Below are 17,208 nucleotides of genomic sequence, written 5' to 3'. Positions count from 1 at the left end.
AAACCCCAGGGTTTAGCTTTGTAGTTCAAGGACATCCATTGCTTGTTAACTTTTACGTCGGAATGGATGTACTATAATATAGTCCATAAAATAATATAATCAAACTCCATTTGAACTTTGGTCCCTTTTCATATCAAAAACTTCAAATTGGGCTGATGGAATATTTTAAAAGTGTTTATTCTTATCACTGTTTATCATTTGCTCGTATCTTGCTTGGTCAATGTACGCAAGGCCGAAGGAAACCACCCAACACAAATACAATATGCAATTATGATAATAGCCTCGTGTATTAGGCTATATAATGTGCTTGGTGAATTGGACGCCACAGCTAGGATATGCACCTTAACCAACTACATTACTTTATATCTTCAATGACTAAAGATCAGTTTTGATTCATCTTTACTTCTTGATGACGTTTGACAAATAGTTTTTTATATTTAATATAATTTTGCATCGCATATTGATTAGAAATCATGAAGTTTGATGGGATTATCCTAGAACTTGGCGAGTTTGGACGCTATCAGAAAAGGTCTTTCTTTCTTGTTTCTCTGGTTGGCATCGCATGCGCTCTTAATGCATTATCTCACGTAAGTATACATTATGGTCATAGTGAGATGTAAAATGACAAAGTAGTAAATTCAATTGTTGTGATACACATTCTTCAGAAAACGGAATGGAAAAAACAAGGTTTATCAAATTCGATATTAAAGCAAGGTGGTTGAAAAAGTGGTGGTTGAAAGGTATTTTTCTCAAATCGAGAACTTTTGTTTTTCGAATCAAGGAACCAGGTTTATCGATTGCTAAAAGCCAGGTTTCTCTCTTTCATCATTTCATTGAGCAAATTACGTAATATAGAAGACAGTAAGCAGTGTCTAACAATTAATGCTGCATGAAAACAACATTTTATCATAAGCTTATACTTCACACAAAAAGTATCCTCACACTTAAACAAAAGCAATTTCTTAAATCTTATATTACCAAATATAGTAATCAGTAGATTGAGAATTTTGTTCGGCGTATTTTAATACCCCGAACAAAAGGTACGATGCGGCTTTATTTTCACCCAAAATATACAAGTCTCTTGAAACACGCTAATTATGAGCACAGTGAGTATTGATCTGTCACGCTGTATTGAACCCGTTACAATAGGTGGTAGAAATCACCCTGTAGCAGAAAATATCCCTAATTTGTCACTTTTTGAAATGCTCTCTTTTTGCATTGAATAATTCGCATCGTGCCGAATGAGGTATCAGAATACGCAGACTTAAATAATAGATTCCTTTATTTAATAACTTGGGTTTAGTTGTTTTAAGATAGGGTTTTAAGCCGGCTACATTTTGTTCAAAGTCCTATACATTTATTCTGCTGTCACTATGTGGCTGCTAACAACAACGGTACCGGTATCTACCCTTACTGCGCCTCATTATACGCCTTACGCCTGGGTGAGTGGAACAAGTAAAATAAAGTGTTTTGCCCAATGACATAACCGGGGCTTGAACCAGCAGCCTTGCGATCGTGAGTTAGACACCCTAACCGCAAGGTCACTGTGATCCCTACTAAAATTTTGCCTGAGAGTGCCATTATTATTTCTTGTTTCCTATAAGGTGTTCTTGACTGGAGAGTCGGATCATTGGTGCGTAGTCCCTGAGTTACAGAATGAAGACTGTGCTAGATGGCCAGAACTGAGTCCTGACGAATGTAATGCTGCTAAAAAAGACGCGAGCATACCACCTCAAACGAAAAGTACCAATTCCTATGAATATGATAATTGCCTCAGGTAAGATTTGTTAATACCCTAGAACTACTGAGCCATATTTTGTAACACGGACTACGAAGGGGGTTGCACCCCCCCCCCCCTCTAATTTTCAATTATAAGCATCATATACCGTTATATTTGGTACCGATGTATAGCTATGGGTCTAACCAGTGATAACAAAAAAAGTACAAATATGCCCCAAATAATATCGTTATGACGTCATAATGTGATGGCGCCCATGCAAATTAGGGCTATGTACAAAAGTATAGGCAAAATTGTTTTTCGGCTAAAATTCTACAAAAGATAGTCAGCTCTTGGAATAATTTCACAGGAGTGAAATGAAAATCATTGCATCAACCCCCTCCCTCTATGGTCATCTTTGATGGCCAGACCTACCCCCAGGTAAGGTCCTGGGGTAAAAATTGTGTCACGATAATGAGCGCAAAGGATAAATCTACGATTAGCTTAGGTCGTTTAGGGGTAAACGCGTGCATTTTTTTGTGACGGATAACCCACCCCCTCTTCGTAGTTCGAGGGTTAAACAATAAACAAATGAAAAAAGTTATGTTTAGTTTAGTCCTACTAATAATACTAATAGTATTTGATTTCTGTGTAATCAAATCTAATTATCTTAATGCTCTGCGTGCCAGCCATGCGCTTCAATGGAAAAAGTTGAAGTTTTGAAATATTTTCTCAAAATATCAAGAGCTATCTTAAGAACTACTGAACCAATACTAGTCTTGTTTGTACTCATTTTAATGCATTTTTCATGCTGATTCCAAATATGGTCATGAAAATTTAAATTTATGAAATTTTTGATTTTTTACAAAAATTTTGAAACATGTCGTCTGCAGTCGACACCCGCGTGAAGAGAGTTAATACTAACATTAAATTAAAAAAATTAAATAAACACAGGGATTGATACCACGCGAGTAAAGTTTTTTCCATGTGGTGCAGAGTAATTGAGGTCATCATATGTTGCTACATTGTCTTTGCGGAAGGATGTTCAAGGTCGTATAATGAAGTTAAGGGTATACGAGGTATTGTTGGTCGAAGCAGCCAAAAAAATTGATTTTCATTATCTGAATCAATATATTATTGAAAAATAACACTTTGGTGTTTTCCAAAAGTTCATTCTACAAATCATATACTTTGAAAACTTGCTTAATTTATTGTTGTTAATGAGTTATGTACGTTTTACAAAAGTGTTGTTGTTTCAGCCTTTTTACAACATAACTCAAGAACCATGGACCTACAAAAGTATATCTGTGATATTTGAATTCTTCTACACGCTCGCTATGAATTGAGCAATGCAATTTTTGCTAAAGCTCACTACCATTCGCAAGATGCTGTGAACTACTTTTTTTCTGCTGTTTCGACCAATAATACATCGTATACCTTTAAACGATCATTTCTGTTATTTCAATCTCGTTTGTTGTGAGAGTTCATACCCGACTTTTAGCAGCTGGAATAACCATACGATCGACATGCCAAACTCGTGTTTGCTGTATTGACCAAAAATGAGGTTATAATTGCTACCGGTTTTATAGATTTCTAATCATACATCGTAAAAACTCGATAGTATCAGGCGCTTTTGAAAACATGAAATTGTAACAAAGTCCGGTGCTTTACCAACTGAGCTAGTGGTTGGAGACACAATTCGCAGGTTATAGCTTGAGATTGGAATTCCAATTTCCTTTCTCACGAAGTAAGGGCTAAGAGAAAAATTGTACAATTTGTTTGGTAGTGGCCTTCTCTCCTTTCTCCTTTTCCTTGATATTTCCTTCAATTTCTTGCTTTGTATAGATGAGGTGACCTCAATGTTTATCAACAAAGGCAAGGGACTGGTATCATCTTTATGCTTGAATGAACCCCATGCAACCACTACACTGTTTAATAGTCTTATTGTGATGTGGCGGGAGTTTTAAAAACACGAGCCCTGAACAAAATATGATGCGCGCGCATACTGCCAGGCAAAAAAAAATGGAAATTATGATGATGCGTGCGCATACTGTCAGCATTGACGTCAGAAGTCACATCATCTATATCAAAGCTATCTAGGCCAGCGTACATTTTATTAGCCTAAACTGGCTATCCAGGCTTGTGCTTTTTTAGCATGATCTTGGAACGATCCATGGATTTCCCATGGATTAGCATGTGTCCCTAACGGACTAACCTGGGTAAACAAACAAACAAATAACTATGTGTATCGATGATTTGCTCAAAACCCTTTACACTTTTGTGGACGGGGCTCTTCATATTTTTATGATTTAAAAGCGCTCGATAGTAAGCACATATGCTAGCTATCGAGTTTTTTCGGTAATGAACTTGTTATTTATAAATTTATTAATCCAATAAAATTCCACTTAGATGTAGGCGTTTCGAAAACTGTCAGTTTTCTTTATTGATGCTATTGTTGCAATAACGATCTGTATACAACTGATGTTTTCTATTGCTTAGCAACGGAGTTTTCAGTTGATTTTCCTCCAGATATCAGATGGTCAAAAACGTGACACGAGTTTTATTGCCCATTGTCTCTGTTAATGGTTTTTCCCCGCTTCCTAATGGTGATCACCTCCTTAATCCATATATTGTATATATGTTATAAGCCCAATCGGCATTGGAAGTTTGCAATGCATTGTGGGACAGTTTTTGCAGTTTTAGGACACTTTGTCCTTTGACCTATCGGGAAAATTGCTGTAATTATTAATAATTTATTTATTATTGTCATAATGTTATCATTAAAAATATTTAAATAATTAATTCATATAATAATAATGTTTTTTAAGTTTGTTTTTATTCTAGTAACAAGTTTTAAATTATATTTTGTACGCACAAAACCCGAATTTTCAAGATAGGTCAAAGGGCAAAGTGTCCTAAAAAACCGGAAGTTACAATAGCGATTTGGCTTATTCTCTTTGTCTACGATGCTAGTCTCTTCCCAGTCGATGACGTGATTGTTTTCTACAATATGATATGTAGTGGCAGATTCGTGGATAACTGATTTGGATGCCGTTCTGGTGGCTCTAGTTTCGGCGAAAAAAATTGGTGACAGCGTAAAACTAGAGCCATCAGAAGGGAATCCAAATATTGTGTTAGCAGGTTGGTATATAGTTTCGAGATGTTCTGGCAGGCTGAGTTGATGTTCTTTGTTTGCCGCGCACCTGTACAAGACAGTCATTCGTGAATGGCCCATTGTGCCCCCATTTACAAAGGACAAACATACATACTAATAGCTTGAACAGGTGCGTGTGAAACAATGAACATCCATCGCAGCAGCCATCATGTCTAGAAACTACCAGCTTGCGACTTTACGGTCATTTCGAGGACAGAAATCAATCATGTCATTACATTATTATAATGAGGTTTTTTAGATCGTAGGTAGGTCGTAGATAGCACAAACTAGACATTTTTGAAATCCTTAACAAACAAGTTGGTGTATCTGTCGACAAGATTGGAGCATTGTCACATTTTACCCACGTATGACCTTTCGTGACCTCTAACGGTCACAAGGGGTCAAATCCAAAATGCCTCCACATCTTAAAATCGGGCTTTATATAAACTTATTACCATGTACTTTATGTGTGGACACTCTCATGAAATTCCTAGTAAACCCAAACATTTTTCATTAATACATTTATTTATTTTCAATAGATATAACTTAACTGGTGTTCCTCCGTTCTATCCTGGTATCGATACATCCGATTACACCAATGATACGTTAAAATGTGACTACGGTTGGGTGTATGACACGTCACAGTATGAAAGTACGATTACAAATCAGGTAGGAAGTATTTCAATATTTCTGCATTAAAATATACTATCCGAAATCCCCCGCGAGTAGGAGGAGTTACTATATTTATGATAAAACTAGAATTCCCATCAGGTATGAAAAAGGATGTAAGCAATAATACTGAAACGGTGAAGCTCCATTTAAAGCCATAATGTGTGAGTTGCTCCACAGCGACGCCCTCAATCGCTTTCAATGTTCTACCTTATTTTTTGGGATAAGTGTGATCAGTGAAAACAAACATTTTGTAGAAAACAAATAAGAACCCGTTCTTTATTGAAATCGCACATTAGAACAATTGTCAATTATTATATCCTTATGACGTTGATGTTGGTGCTATCACAAGTATCACACCTATAGGCTTACCTTTGACAAAAAAAAGCCAAACATATCGTCACAATTTATTTGTAATAGTGTCTTTAAATATTCCTTATTTCTTGAATTATTAGTGCGCCCCATCGTGTAAACCTTCAACATGATTTTTATTCAAATTTGCTTTCAACTTTGAAAACAATAATCATCTGGCTTAAGATTATTTTATAAAATGTCAACGTGACCCATGGGCGCCGCCATAACAATACTACCAAGTGATTAATTGATGTACCACAATGTTAATAGATGGTAACTATTTAGACAAATATCGCCGAAATATCTCCCATTATTACATATTGGGAGATTCGGAGTTTCCACGTATTAAATCTTGAAAGCATTCACTGACTGAAAAACGTTATCGATAAAAACTTTTGCAATAATACTGCACAGTTGGAAAAAAAGGCCGAATTTGCTTGAATATCCCAAAGCAAAATTTGGACAGGCAGGTCGCGTTTACATTGAGATAAACAGAACACTGTGCCAAATGTCACTTTCCCATACTTCCTGTTTAGATGTTGTAATGGCAGCGCCCATCTGGTCACGTCGACATTAAATTAAGTGCCTTTTATACAAGGGCCCAAGTTTACTGATAAATATTGTAGACCGTACATAAATATTGTTCTTGAATCAGTTTGAATTGGTGTGTTCCAAGTCCTCCTTATCCAATCTGATGGCTTCCATCTACTTTGCTGGTGTTTTGGTTGGCTCGCTAGTGTTCGGGATGTTATCAGATTAGTAAGCTAATTTACATTTCTTTAATAAGAAATTTCTGACAATTTTAAATACAGAAGTCTTTTATTCTGACGACTCTTTGGTAATTATTGTTTTAATACATTCCAAGTACGACTGTAGGAAAAACGTTTTTACAGAATAGTATTTCAAATAGTGTATTGAGTGTAATATTTACCACTTTTTATGTCATAAATTCTTCAAAGAGACGAAAAGAAATGACAATCATATTATTTTGGTACAGATTATTGGACGATGTCATCTGTTCACTGTTTCCTATGCATTGCTTATTATTATCACAAATGGTATAATTTGCTTTTTTAAAGAATGGCGGGATACGAGGGCAGTATTCATCTTGGGTAGAACCCATCCAATTTAAAAGACTTCGTGCGGCGCAATCATATTGTGTCCGCCATATCTCTAAAAGGCTAATAGCTTCTAGAGATCTGTCTCTCTATGGAAGTTAAGCCATAACGTGGAATGTCTTCAGCCAACGTTTACAATACCTTTATGCATTTTTATTATTCTTGATTTACAGTATCGGTCGCTACTACACCTACTTCTTAGCGGTAGGGCTGTTCTTCTGCAGTAATTTAGCCGTAGCATTCTCGCCAAATGTAATTGCTTTTGGTGTATTCAGATTCATGGTTGGTATGGGAAATTTGGGCAGCTTCATCGTAGCATTTGTCTTGGGTAAGGTAATATGCAAAATATATATATAATAAGGTTAACAAAATATGCAATATATATATATATATATATATAATAAGGTTAACAAAATAGTATTAGTATTGTACATTTGCCATAGGAATTTGCCATTGTAAAAAATCGCAGTCGTCATGCTCAGCAACTCTCGAATGGATTATATCCGGAATAAACTGCGGCGACAAAAGTCGTGTTCACCCGGTCGGATTTAAGTCACTTATTACCAGTAATAAGTCACTATTACCGGTAATAAGTCACTTATTACCGGTAATAAGTCACTTATTACTGGTAAAGTCACTTATTACCGGTAATAAGTTACTTATGTCCTACCGTGTGATCACGACTTAATGTGTCTCAAACGGACATAAACAATGCGTTCACCGCCAATACCCACAATAGAATCGTGTGCCACTGAAACGTTAGCACCTTATTACGATGGTGCTTTATGAAGGGGGGAGAACGTCGACGTCGTGGATGCATTATTATACTGTTAGAGCTTCAGATCATGTGGGCAACAGTTTCAGGATACTACACACGTACAAGTAACCTTAAACAAACTACAGTTCGTGAATTAAGTATCTCATATTCTTGTTATTTGAAAGGTACGGAACTTGTGGGACCTTCATATCGTACAGTTACTGGAATCGGAATAGAATTCTTCTGGTCTTTTGGCTATATGTTGTTAGCATTACTGGCATTCCTTATTCGAGATTGGTTTATTCTACAAATAGTCCTGACGATACCTTTAGTATTCCTGTTTTTCCTCATACCGTAAGTAAGATTATACTTCTGAAAAAAAAGATCATGTTTTGGTTAGAGGAATGGTATGGGTTCTATAAAGGAGACCCCAGGGCTTGATATAAGGGGCGCCATTTCCGTCACATGTGCAAGATTTTTCGAAACTTTCGTTTTGCTATATCAGTGTACTTCGGTTATATTTATAAAATGCGATTTATAAATACGCACGTGACTCATGGGCACGACATATCAAGACCAGCAAGCGTGACCAAATCCTCATGTATTGACCACTATACAGGAAAGCATAGGAACTCTGTAGATAAATATCATCAAGTAAAAGTATTAATTGAATAGTAAAATTATTACACATGGGGGATTCCGAATTTGTAATATGTTATCAAAAACAACATTTTGAAAGTATTTGACGAGGGAAAAAATATTCAACGACGGAAACGTTTCCAATATGATCACAAAGTTGAACCAAATACACAATTTTACTGCTGCACAGTAGTCTAGAGTTGTTCCGCCTTTGCTTTTAAATGTATAGGAAGACCACCCGCTGTATAGAAGGTCACTTCGATACGTACTACATGTATCTACAAGCTGTTATGGCAGCGCATTTATAAATATAATCGAAGTACACTGAGGTATTAATAATTAGAAGTACACTATAGCTTTAGTTCAATGGCTAAAACTGAACAAATATGGCTCTTACCATCCTAATGGGCCTTCCCGTTTATAATAAAGGTTATTCAGAAACTGAAATACGATGGTCAATTAAGTTATTTCACTGGTTGTCATTTATGTATGTGGACATGGTGGAGGCTTGTGTTAAAGACCTTTCTCATATTAAAATACGATACGTTTCAACGAAATCCGCATATAAGTTTAGCCGAACATGACAGAGCTCTGGAATAAGGAACGTCCTGAATAATGCACTTTCCGAATAGGAAAAATTGAAAAAAAAGGCAATACTTGAACGTGTACGTTTTCAAGATTTGTACGCGTTGGACTTGGGTCATATACGTATATTATAAAATACCTAAAGCAAGGTCAAGAAGACCGTGATATCTATGTTGACCCCATCAACGGCAGGAAAGTGTCAATTATACACGATTGTTTGAGTCATTTTTAAGAAAAGTTGAACAATGATGCCCAGTAGCCTAGAAAATCTTGTTTGCACTAACAACTGACAAGGGGACTTTAAAAAAACTTGTGACATCTGTTGGTATTATTCAGATCTAGAATTGAAATGTTTTGTTAGAAAATTGACAACAAGCAACCCTATTTAGGCATGACAAAAAGCAGTATACCTGTTCTGTTCTACTCCTGATTCTACCCTCTGTGTCTATCGGCCGTCAAAAAGTCAGACTTATGTGTTGATAAAATGTTTTATTTTGTGTCAAGAGATTAATATAGAATCTGAATAAGAAAACACGAACCATACAATTATTTACTTGCAGCATTTTAAAGGAATCTCCACGATGGTTGATGGCGAAGGGCCGATTTGACGAGGCTGAAGTGATTCTTCAAGACATTGCAAAAGTCAATAAAACCAAAATACCAGAACCTTTGTTTGAAGAGAGCGAGAAACAAGAGGTAAGACTCGTTAACTTATAAGCCCGTGACAAAAACAACAACTTTGAAATGGGAGCCAGAAGCCTGGGTACAACATAAACAAGCGTTGTAATGGGTCAGTTTCTATGATTTGGGTTATCTTGCTATATTCAAGAGGCAATTTGTATTTAAGAGGTCATTAATCTCAAACAAGCTTGTTAGTATTAGATTGGTAGGTTGTTTAATAGTCATTATGGTGCACGATTTTGGATATTAGTAAATTGTTATGTTGTTCAAATACTATCTTATATGATGTGACTTCTGACGTCATTGCCTGGCAGTATGCGTGAGCATCATATTTTGTTCAGGGCCCGTGGTTTTAAAACTCCCGCCACACCACAATAACGTTATTGAACAGTGTAGTGGATGTATGCAGTTCGCTCAAGCATATCGATAAACCAGTCCCTTGCCTTGGTTGATAAACATTGAGATCAACTCATCTGTATGTTTCACGACAAATCGGAATACTTTGTATCTTTGTAATGATATACAGTTTACACAGTACATATTATACGTATTTATTTACTTTGCATATTCTTTATTCGCAGATTATAGAAGCTAATAAAGCCAGACAAGCTAGCGTTATAGATCTTTTCCGCACACCCACACTGAGGTGGAGAACGCTCAACATCATGTTTAATTGGTACGAACAGTTTCCCAATTACCATGCATAATACACAATTAAAGAGGAAGCCCCGCCAGAGCAGTTCTTCTTGGGTGAACCAAACCTCCCTGGTTATCAAATTAATGTTGATGTTGACATTGATGTTTTAATGTTATTGCATCAATTAGCACCTGTCCAATTCAGATATAACCTTGTCACTGATTAATTTGATAACCAGGCATGTTTGGTTCACCCCAGAAGAACTGCTCTGGCGAGGCTTCCTCTTTAAGGCCAACATTAATACACTGCCTTTAAATTGCAATGTTAGCCAAAAGTCTTGAGGCACCTTGAGCCCCCCCTCCCCCCCCCTCCTCCCCCGACCAATGTTGAATCCTCCTTTTTGGTCACGCGCGCCTAGTGGAATCCAACATTCATTGGTGGGGAAGTGAGAAGGTTGGGTGTTAAGAAAAAGTTTAGGCTTAACACCAAAGAAACCTCCGTTTTATCACGTTAAAAAACAGAAATAAGGCCACAATATAATGCAATTTAGCTTCTTTTCTCACTGATTAAACAATGACGGAGTCTTGGCACATCCAGAGGCCGAAACCAAGACCAAGACCAAAACTTGGCCATTCCGCCAAAACAAAGACCAATTCCGTACCAAGACCATACACTTTCAAGATCAAGACTTCGAGAATACACCTAACCAAGACCAAAACGAGCAAACAAACCCCATTTTTTAAAACGTCTTTATAATAACGATTATTTACTACGCTTGCCAATAAGTTAGTCGAATTTTTTTTGGTAAATTCCGTTCAATTGAAATTGGAAGATAGAAATGTCAAATGGAAAAAGTACATTATATTAAAATAACTCACGTTTAAGTTTCTCCAATCAAAAATATAATGATTCTTGATCCAGGTTTGTAAATAGCTTGGTTTACTACGGGCTTTCCCTAAGCACATCATCTCTAGGGGGTAATGACTACGTATCATTTTTCCTGTCCGGCTTGGTAGAAGTTCCGGCGTATTTATGGTGTACTTTTGGAATTGAATGGTTTGGAAGAAAACCCAATTTGTGTGGTCTGTTTCTTCTTGGTGGTGTTGCGTGCATTTCTACTATTTTCTTTGGTGAGTAAAACTCTTGTTACTTTGTACAGGCTACCTTTTTTCATGTTGAGAATAGACTGGCTAAACATGTGTCGATAGTCATAGCAAATCAGTATAGAAAATTGAAATGGAAGAAATGCATTGTGGGAAGTGTATATATCTTCTCTGGTCAGCATGTCTAGTGTTGAACAGCCTGGGAGCAGGATCTGTGCTGGGAGATGTAAATTTGTTCACATAGTGCTATCTACCGTTCTACTATCAATTTGTAACATGGAGATCAAAGATTACCATAGAGGGGGGATGACGCCTTTGTGTAGAATTTTCAGCCGAAACCCAATGTTGCCTATACTTATGTACATGACAGAAATTCTTTAATTTGCATCGGCGCCCTCACATAACGACGTCATAGCGACATTATGTGGTGAATGTTTGTACTTATTTTGGTATCACTGAATAGAAGACACCCATAGCTATACATCAGTACCAAATATAATGGTATATGACGTTTATAATTAACATTTAAAGGGGTCGCAAAAACCATAGCTGCTTTCAATGACTCACCCTGAACACGTGCGCGCAGGGCTAAGGGTGTGAGTAGTGAGTATATGTGTAAGTTGTTGGTAAATTGAAAAACAATAAGATGTCTTTCTTGCTGTGCTTCTATCTGTGGTTTTTGTATGGGGTTGAGAAGAGAGTACATCAAAGAAAAACACATATCCAATCAACACACAAACAAAACAAGAGCTACAACAACAAGACCAATAAAAACACAAACACAGCAAAAAACACCCAAATTTTGAGGATGTTTTATCTTTTTGTAGATCCGGGGACAGCACAGACTACAATCGCCATGCTTGGAAAATTTTGCATCACAGCAACATTTGCCATTGTTTACGTATACTCCGCAGAAGTGTTCCCTACTGTTGTTAGGTACGTTAAGCCCCTGAGCACTACCTGCCGATCTAACATTGCCTCTGATTGGTCAATTACATGATATCTTTACATTACTCACCAATCAGAATGGAGCTTTGCAAATAATTCACCCCAATATTTTTGTGTGCTGAATTATTCTAACAATGTTGCTTATTGGTCCAATTGATAATGAAAACTCTGTTTGGCCAATCGGCAGGTAGTTCTCATGGGGTTAAGCTGAATTAAATTTCGGAAGAAGGTGCTATTTATTTATATATTAATGAATGCGTATCACTTGTTGAGAGAGAAATTGGATGCTAAGATGTTGGCGGCGTCTAGTGTACGAGCCCCGCAGGGAGGGCGGGTTAGTCTAGTGGTCTTCTCACTCGGTTCTCACCGCTGTGGCCGGAGTTCAATTCCCTGCGGTGCCACGTGTGAGTTTGGTTTTTCTCCGGGTGCTCCGGTTTTCCTCCTGCATCTAAAATCGCACCTCTTCCCACATCCCTGTCCCATCATATCCGGATGAAATCCCTTGAATTTATTAGCCTCTGAGCACTAATGGACTTAGCCCGGCTTCGGCCGAATGTTATAAATAAATAAATATAAATAAATTTCTTTTTTGCAGAAAAGTTATCGAGTATAAATTCAGGGTTGTACACCACACTAAAAGAAAAGAACACTGGCTCGGAATAGGGTGCTATTTATATGTTAATAAATGCGTATCACTTGTTGAGAGATAAATTGGATGCTAATATGTTGATTGAATCCAATGTACGAGCCCCGCAGGGGTATGCATCAACATTCTGCGTATTGTGCATTATTATGTCCAAATTCTCTAACAAGAAGGGTTTTACATTTATTACACAGCCGTTGACGATAGTCACGGCTGTGTCTTTTTTCTTACAGGATCTTCTTCTTCTTCTTCTTCTTCTTCTTCTGTCGACCATTACATTTGCTCTAGCACTGACATGCTTACACCGATTTTGACCTAACTTGGTCACAACCATCACTGACCATGCCCCTACATGTCCTATGAAACTCGTGGGGTCAAAGGTCACGTAGGGGTCACAGAGGTCAAAAACGTGATTTCAACTCAAAATGCTACTTCTCCCACACATTTCGCAGGACAGTAACGCCACTTGCACACATGCATTGTTATTACCCAGTGTCTATAAGTCATACACAGTTTTGAGGTCAAAGGTCATTAAGGGGTCACTTCCGGTATAAAACCAAATTCCTTCAAAAAATGTTATTGGCAAAGAAAAACATAGGAGAGTGACGATATGTGCACACATGAATTATGTTAACCTAATGTATATGTGTTTTTTTATTATTTGGGGTCAAAGGTCATAAAGGGGCCACTTCCGGTATAAAACAAAATAGCTTCAAAATGCTACTTCTCCCACAAATTACGTAGGACGGTGACGCAACTTGCACACATACATTGTTATTATGCAGTGTCTATGAATCATAAACAAATTTGAGGTCAAAGGTCATTAAGGGGTCACTTCCGGTATAAAACCAAATTCCTTCAAAAAATTTATTAGCTAAGAAAAACATAGGAGGATGACGGTATGTGCACACATGAATTATATTTACCTAATGTATATGAGGTATTTTTTGATTGAGGTCAAAGGTCATTAAGGGGTCACTTCCGGTCCAAGACGAAAAACATTCAAAATGACCCTTCTGTCACAAATAACATGGCAAAGTGATACTTTGTGCACACATGCATTGACACAAGCCAATGCCTATGGGTTTTCGTAGATTTGGGGGTCAAAGGTCATTAAGGGGTCACAACACGGCTGTGTTCGTGGTCTTAGACCACAGCTAAGTCTAGTTAATATTTAATTCCATTTGACCGATATCAATGCACCGATCGAATCTGTCCTGTCATTGCGCATCACACGAAACTGCTCGCAATACAATTCTACAAGGTTTATGAGCTTTTATGCATTAAAATATTTTTGTACTCGCATTGAATTTGCACATTATTACGTTCCGCCATTCCATTTTCAGTACATTTCCTCTTCCCATATCAGCCATTTTCGTAATATTATATTTGATATTTTCTTCATAAATCACAGGAGTGCAGGTATTGGAATAGCATCTATGTCGTCCCGTATTGGTGGTATCATCGCTCCTCTTATACTCATATTTGGCGACTACTGGCCGCCTTTACCAGTAATTATATTTGGATCATTTTCTGTAGTAGCTGGGTTATTAGTACTATTTTTACCAGAGACAAAAGGCAGAACGCTACCGCAAACAATCGAAGAAGGAGAAATGTTTGGAAAGTAAGAATGCGTTTTTCTGTCTTTCGTTACCTTCGTATGCATGCACGTTTCTTGAGCTACTTTATAAATGATGAATATCTTTAAAGCCATAATGTGTCATTTGCTCCACAGCGACGCCCTCAACTGTTTTCTCCAATTTCTACTTTTTGCATGATTGTAATGCCCAATGGTGTACTAAAATACCATGTGAACGACTAAACCTAAAATGCTTTAGTTGCAGTAAAATTAAAGTATTTTTAATAAACCCGGAGATCTTCGATTCCAATCAATGCTTCCTCAATCATTAAAGATTTCGCTTGCTTGTTTTGAACAAACAATAATAACATGTATCAAAAAAGTAAACAAAAGAGTACGGTATTATGAAATGTGTATTATTTTGCAATTTTGCTAACATTGAACATTGTTGTCTTCTTTATTATTAGGACACCGACGAAATCAAAGAAAGCTGCCTCAGATATTGAAGTTGCCGTCGTCTCTGGGAACATTAATCCTGCTTTTGAATCAGAGAAGAACTCTTAATATACTGTGTTGTTTTATATATTTTGTTATTTGAATTGTATCGACTCAACCGATTTGAAGCCAATAAATTAAGCTTCTACGGTTCTCTGTTTTCTGAATTATCAGAATTCAATGGCACCTTACATATGGTGCACATAACATGAACATGAAAGGTCCAGTATTATATCCAGTATTTAAATATATATTGTGGATGACATCGGGAGGGGTCTCCCTCGTTGGAGGTATACGGGGATGTGCCAAGCTTTTGGGGTACCATTTGGGTGCTTTTTGTTGAAAAATTGGTATACTGATGGGTAACAAAAACAGCAAACAGTAGGTATAGAGAAAGTCAGCATCCTAATGTCTGCGTGGCACACCCCATACAAAATTGTTCGAAGAACCCAACCTCCATGACGTCATGTATAGTGCGGAAACGTACTTTTGCAAGCTGCAACTGATACCGATCTGATACAACCAGAGTTTATCAGGCAAATGACCTATTGAGCTAGTCACGTGATTGATGACCAGGATTTACCTGAAAGGCGAAGTTTACCAACAGAGGCCGTCAGGCTTTCGCCATCTTGTGGGTACAAATGATCTGTGTGTTCATGCGTCGGACACTACGCGCAGGACGCAGCTTGCCACGCAGCTGTTATCGCGCCTCAACGCGGTGATATTGCTGCTCACGCATGGAGATCGAACGACCATTACAGCGTGTACCCACAAGATGGCGGCATATGACGTCACGCTGACGGCCTCTTTACCGGAGGCGCAGTAACAACGAGAGCTAGAATAACACAAGAAGGAGCAGTCGCCAGAGGAGGACGATGTGAAGAGAGCATCCATCTCAACATGAAAATGGGACTACGCTTTAATAGTACCTTAAAATAACAATCTCCCTCATTTGCATGTGACCGGGGTATCAAGACAATTTCTTGTCGTCTAACAACAAATGACCATCCCATTGAGTCAATTGCATATTAGACGCAATGTATAAATTGCAAAATCTCGTAATACTATAGATGTATCAAAAAGTAATGTCGTTTGATCTTATAACATCGCGGATTAATATCAATACATTTCATTTCTATAATTGTCTTGTGACATCTCCCAAGGAATATCACAAATTATTGATTTTAGTCCTATACTTTTGTTCACTTTCTTTAACACAAAAAATATTAGCAGGTCAACTATGTCACTCTTTACGTGGGTCTACTTTTCGGCGAAGTGATAAAAGCCTAATAATTCCCGCCAATTAGGAGCTGATCAATCTACACATATCATTTTGTATTTTGTATTATATACAAGTATTTTGTATCTCATATACAGTAAGCTAAAAAAATTAAGGTACCAGTTATGTTCATCCCCTGTATATCCTAAATAGAGACAGATATGTCATAATTGGAACAAGCAGCCAATAGCTGAATCTTTAAGCTCGAATTTAAGACCTCATTCGTTGAAATTATTCAAGAAATAAAGACACGACGATCCAGAAACCCAAGGAAGATGCCAGTTTAAAAGTTGCAGTTTGCTCCATTGCACGCGCTATTGATTAGTACACAAAGCATTCGTGAACCCCGGTCGTGAACAAGAGAACTAGCGCCGTGCTTCCATTGATTAGCACGTTAGCGTCGTGTTTTCATTGATTAGAACACAAAAGTGCAACTTTTGATTTCGTTTATGTTTTCGGTTTTAGATCACTGTTTCTTTAATTCTCAACCAATTTCAACAAATAAGGTCTGAAATCTTAAATCTAAAGAGTGCAGGTATTGACTGTTTGTTTTAATTTTGACATAGCTGTCTTTATTTAGGAATTACAGGGGTGAATACAACTGGTACCTTAATTCTTTGGTCTACTGTATTTAGGCATGGTGAAGAGTGTTATTAAATGCGGGATATGAAGTAGAGAAATATCAAGACGCGCAGAGCGCAAACTAGATTATCCCACAGTCTCGGTTCAGTGTGGTTTCTGGATAATGGAACAATATGGCCTATAAACATATGCCAAAGTCCTTTACCACCCCCAGCCCGCTTCTAAATACTCAGCGCCAACAACCTCTTTCTCCACACAAAACTGATTA

The 17,208-nt window shown here is 37.4% G+C and overlaps 1 protein-coding gene across 1 annotated transcript; it reads left to right on the top strand.

Moving 5' to 3' along the window:
* The first annotated feature begins 401 nt into the window (after window positions 1-401).
* On the top strand, window positions 402-17,069 carry LOC140141572 (organic cation transporter protein-like). Its single transcript, XM_072163481.1, has 12 exons — window positions 402-587; window positions 1,605-1,777; window positions 5,411-5,540; window positions 6,550-6,653; window positions 7,186-7,340; window positions 7,955-8,123; window positions 9,554-9,689; window positions 10,256-10,350; window positions 11,233-11,441; window positions 12,242-12,350; window positions 14,420-14,629; window positions 15,052-17,069. Exons 1-12 carry the CDS (start codon window positions 474-476, stop codon window positions 15,146-15,148), a joined length of 1,701 nt encoding a protein of 566 aa, XP_072019582.1. The 5' UTR covers window positions 402-473; the 3' UTR covers window positions 15,149-17,069.
* The last annotated feature ends 139 nt before the right edge of the window (window positions 17,070-17,208 follow it).

The sequence above is a fragment of the Amphiura filiformis genome, chromosome 19 (assembly GCF_039555335.1).
Source record: "Amphiura filiformis chromosome 19, Afil_fr2py, whole genome shotgun sequence".
Taxonomy (NCBI): Eukaryota; Metazoa; Echinodermata; class Ophiuroidea; order Amphilepidida; family Amphiuridae; genus Amphiura; species Amphiura filiformis.
This window is presented reverse-complemented; position numbering and strand designations above follow the sequence as displayed.